Raw genomic sequence first — 7,734 nt, 5'->3', positions numbered from 1 at the left:
GTTTAGTCGCTGGATTTATAACATGCAGTGTCAAACGATTTAATAGCTCCCTCTTGTGTTCATTGATTTTGGCGACAACATATATCAGAATTTAAGATTTACACGTGCCGAGCTTGTCCTCTACAATGTGTAAAGAGGACAATGTGAGACGTTTGCAGAACTTCCTCAGAATCAGAAAGATGAGTCTGCTCCAAGGATGTCAAACATGTGAGGCAAATAAGAGTTTCGTTTGATTTGTTTCTTTAGGAGGAACAACTTTTAGTGTATTTTAGATTCAGAAAGCAGAGAAGCTTGACTGCTGAAAGAGCTAGAAGAGCCAGCAAGACCTGTCGCTTCATTCCTGTTTAACAATATTAAACAAAGGACAATATGTATGGGTAGGTGGGGTCACACCACTGCTGACTACCCTGTTTTTTGTGTATTTGATGGGTTCTTTGAGGAGCTACAGAGTGAGATATCCTATTCTGAGAGTTTCTCCTTTTTCATTTAGCTCCAGGGCCCTCAAAGTGTACAGAAAAATAATTAATAAGTCTTCTCAGATATTCTTTATTGTGTCCTTTTGAGAATCTCTCAGATCACTGTCATAGGATTTCTGCCATCTCTAATGAACTCAGTAATGCAGCTCATGTGTGTTCAAACCCCATGGCATTCCCCCTGCTGTGCAATGGAGGCGGTGTGTGTGTGGGGGTGGGGGTTTACGAGGACATTGTTTTAGGTTACAAAACAGGTAATTTCAAGGGTATTATCGTATAAATGTGGTTTACAAGGGCATTTCTAGTGCCCCCATAATTCAAATCACTTTTAAAACAAACTAAATTATGGTTTTATTGAAAATGTAAAAATGCAGACAGTTGTTTATGAGGGTTAGGTTTAGGGGTAGGGTTAGGAGATAGAATCTATAGTTTGTACAGTATAAAAACCATTATGTCCATAGAGAGTCCTCATAATGATAGCTGCATCAATGTGTGTGTGTGTGTGTGTGTGTGTGTGTGTGTGTGTGTGTGTGTGTGGAGGATTAAAGCCTTAATAAATGCAGTACAACGTAGTCATAATTCAATTTTGTGCCATTATTGACTCCTGTGGTCTTAAATCGTGCATTTGCTTTGGAGTTTGCACCAAAGCATAAAGGATGTATATTACACACATCATCTGCAGGGCTGTAACCACAAATACATGTTCCCCCCAATAATCAGATATGGCCAAACTCTGTTCTGATGCAGTCTATTATGCACTGCTGCCTAATTGACATTATACAGTATTGTTGCAGTGATTCTATAATAGTTTTAAAAAACGTGTACATTTATATAGCATATCAGTGGTCTAACAACACTCAGTTTTAGACAATGTCTTTTGTGGCAGGACTCATGTTTCATAGAAGCTAAGTGGTAATTATTGAGCACCACACATCAGCTAAGTCAACAGTTCAGTTTAAGAGTATCAGTCCCATGTAACATGAAAGTAGCAAAACCAAAGCATTTGCCCACTATTTTACTATAGAAATGTATACCTACTGACAGTAATTTCCAAGGTTGCACTCTACTCACCTTTTAGCGTAAATCACAGTTTAATGTACAGTAGGTGCTTTGTAATATTCATAATTGTGATTGTAAAAAGAAAAAAACAAATTAACAGGGCAGTTTTTAGCATATCAGTCATTAGACAAAGAATGAATGTGTGCATATTGCTGATGAATTGAATGAATGTCCTAATTAGTTAGCTTTTTAGACTTTTATTAAATTTTGGGAATTTTATTAAATTTCCATTTCAATTATCTTGTGATAATGATTAATAAAACATAGTAGGAGAGTTATTACCCTCAGATTAGAGCTAGAGCATGGTAGGACTTCCCTGATGGCACACATACTTCACCCAGATGTCTATTTGATGTCTGTGTTTACATCTGTAAGACGTTTTAATGTTGTTTACTCATCTGCAATACGTCTATATTAAGAGGTTTCCTCTCGAATGTCAATAAGACATTCAAAAGATGTCTTTGATACCTATGGAAATGTTTGGAAATACATTTTTTTAAAGATGTTTAGCAGATGTTAATTAGATTGTGATGCTTTCCAGATGAAAAGATCTAAAACAGAAATCTCTGAGATGTACGTGTTTGTTGGGTGTTCGAGGTGCACCTGTTCGACCTATCAGAGGCGCAATGTATGAGTTTTCTAACTGAACTTGTCATTTGTCACTCAGCCTTATGTTATTCAAAACCTGTATGGTTATTTTTTGTTATTTTGTTCTAGTTTGTAGCAAAGAATATGTGAAGTGTGGACATTGTCTTTTATTTTTTATAATTATGTGTTAGTGAATGTACTTTGTGAACTTCAAAAGAACCATGTTTCTTTAAAAGAAAAAAAACATATTGCATTTTGGGTATTTATCAAAATTAGCACCTTTATTCCAAAAAGCCCCCTATGATTCAAGGGCCGGAAAGTGGGAAGGCCAGATTAAATCTTCACTCTGTGCCACCAGTTATTTGAAGCACTAAACTCTATGAATGGGCTCGGACCATAAAAATAACCAGAGACAGACAGCTCATTCTCAGTTGAGTTCTGATATTATTTTCCTTCTCTTATTTTTCATTCTGCCACTAGATGTTAACTCTTAGCATGGCCCTGTTAGCCCCTGATGGTAGGTGTTGAAACTACACCATCTAGCTCCAAAAAGTGTTCTTTTTCTTTTGATTGCCATTTCAAAGTAGTCATGCATTCTGACGGAATTAATGTTGTCTAGATTTTTGAGGGCCCTTAAAACCATGAACTGGACTTAAAACAGATATTAAATAATGTACTTCCAGGGAGTCCTGCACCTGCCAATCAGCTGCCATTGAGATGAATGGTAATACTAATAGTTAACGTTCTCCGGGTACTAGACCTGCTTGGTTTAAACCATGTATATTTTTATGTTGTTTCTTTAAGAAATTGTGATTTTATTTTCCCTACATTTGATTTTAATGGAAATGTATACATATTGTTTATTGCTCAAGATATCAGTCAATGTACATGATTAAACTTGAGTATCACTCATTTTCATCATAAGACTGTCCAGAATCTTTTGAGCTTTATGCAAAAATGCCTGTGGCCTGTTCACCATCAAACATTTTTTATTCTGAAGGTCATTCTTGCCTTCAGCAACTGACATTTTTTATTCTGAAGGTCATTCTTGCCTTCAGCAACTGACATTTTTTATTCATGTGTTGGGACTCTTTTTGCCAAAGATTTTTAAAGATAGTTTATTCAAAATAGGCAGTTCAATCTCAGTATATTTAAATAGTAAAGACTCTCATGGACCCACAATGTGCATGTGCCATTCTGAAATTTCCCTTGATTTGGCAGTCTAGTTCTTTCTAAAATATGCTTGGGGAGGCCACACCACACATTTATCAAACTCAATGTTTACACTATTCATCCCAACAATATTTCACAAGATCCACTGTTTTATTAATTCTATACTGCATGCAGTGAGGTAACTATTAACTGATCATTAATTGGGAGAAACTTTCACCCCTTTTCTCACTTTGTAGTTCATCTTAGAGCAAGGCAGGATTGTGCACATAGAACTCTGACTGCTGGTATGCAGTATATAAAAAGTCATGACAAACAACTTTATTTATTTGTTTGTTTGGAGTCAAGGTGGTAAATGGTGAAAATGACTGAACGCATTTATTTATTGACAAAGACAAGCTTTGAATTTAGCTTTAATTAACACAAAGGAAAATTATTTTGCTAAATGGCAAGATTGGTTAGATTTTAAAAGATGACAAAAAAAAAATAAAAAAATCCATGCTTCAGTGTTACACAGACTTTGAGATCAGAAAGAATGTTCATCAGCTGAACCACACAAGCTTGCTCAGTATTTTCTATATGGCAGAAAATCTAGCCAATTTTCTTTTCGCTCTCTCATTTTTTTAAAAACATTTAAAGCCTTTTTATTTTTTAACCAGAACAATAAATAAACATTTGGATAGTTCTGCAATGACTGAATTTGAGGATAGCCTTTCCATTAGCTAATTATTATCCTTGTTCACCTTAAGTTCACATCATTTTTGCGGGTATTAATAGTTAGTACTTTAAAGGCATAGTTCACCCAAAAGTGAAAATGTTCCCATTATTTACTCACATACATGCCATCCCAGATGTGTATGATTTACTTTCTTCTGCTAAAAACAGACAAATATTTTTAGAAGTGTATTTCAGCACTGTAGGTCCATACAATACAATTGAATGGGTAACAAAAAAATTTAAGTTCTAAAATGCACATAAAGGCAGCATAAAGGTAATATAGTGTTCAAATCCATATCTTCAGAAGTGATATGATATGCGTTGGTGAAAAACAGATAGTTACCAGAAATTCTCCTCCCTGCTCAGTAGGTGGCGATATGCATGAAGAATGCAAATCACCAAAAAAAAAAAAAAAAAAAAAGAAGAATGTGAAATTGGAGATTGATAGTAACAAATTGGTAGTTTTCACCCACACCTATCATATTACTTCTGAAGATATAGATTTAACCACTGGAGTCTAAAGGCTTTCATGCTGCCTTTATGTCCTTTTGGAGCTTCACATTTTTGGAATCCATTCACTTGCATTGTATGGACGAACAGAGCTGAAATATTTGTCTAAAAATCTTTGTTTGTGTTCAGCAGAAGAAAGAAAGGCATACATATCTGGGATGGCATTAGGGTGAGATATATATATATATATATATATATATATATATATATATATATATATATATTGGTGAACTATAGTGAAAAACTATTACTAATTAAAAAGCTAAATATTTAGGGTGATAACTGTAACATGAAGATAATTTTCAGGTCAAATCAGAGGCACATCTTCAAAACAACACACATTAAAATTAACAGACAGACATGCTCACATACAATTGTTATTCTATTGTTTTTATACTGAGCTAGTAATATATATTTTCTGACAGAAAAGAGCTTTGATTTGTCCTCACCATACATACATTTAAAGAAAATATAATATTTTACATTTATGTTTTTCCTGAAGTGACAGACTACTTGAGCATGTAACAACTTGCCAAGTGCTAAAAACGACTTGTGCATAAAGCACTAATACAGTTACAAGCATACAGTAGATGTTAACACCATTGCAGTGAGACTTGAGGTACAAGTCAACTAAATAATAAGACCACTCAGCGCACATAAAAAGTGCATTACTAAGCTCAACTGTGGAGTGGTGCTGTTTAGTCAAATGACATAGTTAGGAATTCTTGTTTTGTTGACTGATGGTGAAGTAGATGAATTTTGAAAAGATGTATCGAAAAGTAAATGGTGAGTCTGCAGTTTGATATTGAGTGTACAGTTTGAAACTTTGACAGCAAACTGATTGACATTAGCTGACTGCAGCTGCTGGGTGGAGTTTGATGGCAAATGGTTGCCAATGGGAGTCCATCTTGAATTTAATTCTGACAACTGGTCAGAGAGAAGCCAGAGTTGACACCTGTGTGTTGAATGGCCCTGCAAAAAAATAAAATACCTTGAACCAACATGAATTTCCATGCTGATCCAGGCTGGTTTAGCTGTTGAACCATGCTGCTCACAAGGTAAACTTAGCTCACAAAGCTAAGTAAAGGTTTTTCTGGTAAAACATGTTGTCCACAGAAGTCTTGTTGGTTAAGCTAGTAAAGAAGATTTGTTGGAACACCAGCATTCCAAGATGGGATCCAGCAACCAAAATACACATTATGCTGGTGACCATGAACTTTCTTTTTTTTTCAGCAGTGGATGAACTCAAATGTTTCCAAAAGCAACCTGGTTTCAGAATTTTTTGCAAATCCAAAGATTCTACTTTATCAGCATTAAACACAGGTATTTACACACAGTTATCAGACAGAATGGACAGAACACTGTTGTACCACAGATACCTGAAATATACTACAGACATGATAATACATAAATAGCATTACTAACACACAATTGATTTGCCATTTTCAGAAAGCATTGGGTCACATTCTGTCTGAACTCCTGACTTTTTACACGTAATAATATGAGGTTTCCATTTCCTTCATAATGCTACACAACTTTAAAGATTCAAGTTCTTTAAAATGGTGTCGTCTGCTTTTAGATGCTTTCCTATCTCAGGCTGTGTTGCATCATTACCACTACATTCACCACCAAAACTTTGACGAGCCTAAGATGGTTTGCTGGTTTTAGATGGTTAAAGCTGTTCTGTCTGGTCAGACTGTTTGAGCTGGTCCCCTAACTGGCTGACCTGGTGTTCAGCTGGTTTAGCTGGGCTGCCAGTTGGTCTCCCAATCTGACCAGCTGAAAAGAGTCCTTCTAAAACCAGAAAACAGACCAGCCTGAGCAGCCAGGGGGACAAGCTAAAACTTGCAATCCAGCTTTTCAGGGCAGACTTGAGTTTCTGGATAACATTTCAGCTAAACTCTCCTTTACTGCATCCATGACTTATTTTAAATCAGGCATTCTTATGTGTCTGCCCTTGTCTGGTTCTTTCTCAAAGTGGATGCTGACAGCCAAAACAGCAGAGTATCTCCTTGAAGGTTTTTCTCATCTCCAGGCTGCGGCAGGCATAGATGAGAGGGTCAATCACAGAGTTGCACATAATGAGGACCAGATACGTTGTGAAGTGGGACATGTAGCAGAGGCAGAGTGGGTGGTGTGGACAGGTCACCAGCAGAATAAGATGGAGGAAAAATGGCGCCCAGCAGCACACAAACACTCCAAGCAGGATGGTGATTGTTACTGCTCCCTTCATGCAGCTACGTTGACGTGGGGCAGGGTTGCCGGCAGCAGCTGCCGCTGGGGGCAAGGCGGCAATTCGCTGGACGTGAAGTCTGGCAAGTAAAAACATGTGTACGTAGAGAGTTGCCATGAGCACTAACATGGCAAAGAACATTGTAATTAGACACACAATCACAGTCTTGCTCTCCGAGTAGACTATAAAGACTATCCCACATACTACGCACACCAGCCAGATTGCAGCGATAGCGGCCAATGCTCTTCGCACAGTTACTATGCTGTGGTAGCGTAAGGCGTAGAAAATTGTAACGTAGCGGTCAATGGCGATGGCCAGAAGGTTGCAGATGGATGCCACGAGTGAAATGCAGATCATTGAGTCAAAGACATTGTCCATCAAACGCACAAAATGATCACTGGCTACCAAAAGACGACTGTTTAGTACAGCAATGACAATGGTCTCCAGAGAGTTTGAAACACTCACCAACATGTCGGCCGCAGCTAGACTGCACAGGAAAAAGTACATTGGAGAGTGGAGATTCTTATTTTTTACCACCGCTGAGATGACGAGGATGTTCTCCAGTAGACTCACGATACCCAAGGTGAGAAAAACCTCCGCCTGGATCTGCACCTGCTCACACAGCGCCCCTGCTGGATGATTCGCAGTACTGCCATTAGAAGGCAGCAAATATGTACTGTTTGTAGATTTCTGCCCTTGCAGGAATTGCAGGGTTGAGTCGTTCATCAGGATTTGAGGATATAAAGAGAGAATATAAAAAGGACAACAGAAGAGCAAGAGATAAAAAGAGTGAAATTACAGAGGAAACACAAAAATTAAAGAACAAAACTGATTAATATTATGGAATGGAAAATAACAATGAACAAATGAGAGCTGGAGAGAGAGAGAGAGAGAGAGAGAGAGAGAGAGAGAGAGAGAGAGAGAGATGTGATTGAAGAATCAGATGTGGCAGGTTTGCAGATGTTTTCTTGGAAAAATCCTCTG

At 37.4% G+C, this 7,734-nt stretch overlaps 1 protein-coding gene across 1 annotated transcript; it reads right to left on the bottom strand.

Annotated features, from left to right (window-relative positions):
- Positions 1 to 6,489: 6,489 nt before the first annotated feature.
- mc3r (melanocortin 3 receptor) lies at positions 6,490 to 7,476 on the bottom strand. The gene has a single exon (XM_052094583.1). It carries the CDS (start codon positions 7,474 to 7,476, stop codon positions 6,490 to 6,492), a length of 987 nt encoding a protein of 328 aa, XP_051950543.1.
- Positions 7,477 to 7,734: the final 258 nt, after the last annotated feature.

This window comes from Xyrauchen texanus, chromosome 27, assembly GCF_025860055.1.
Source record: "Xyrauchen texanus isolate HMW12.3.18 chromosome 27, RBS_HiC_50CHRs, whole genome shotgun sequence".
Classification (NCBI taxonomy): Eukaryota; Metazoa; Chordata; class Actinopteri; order Cypriniformes; family Catostomidae; genus Xyrauchen; species Xyrauchen texanus.
Note: the sequence above shows the minus strand (reverse complement) of the source record. Positions and strands in the feature narration are given on the sequence as shown.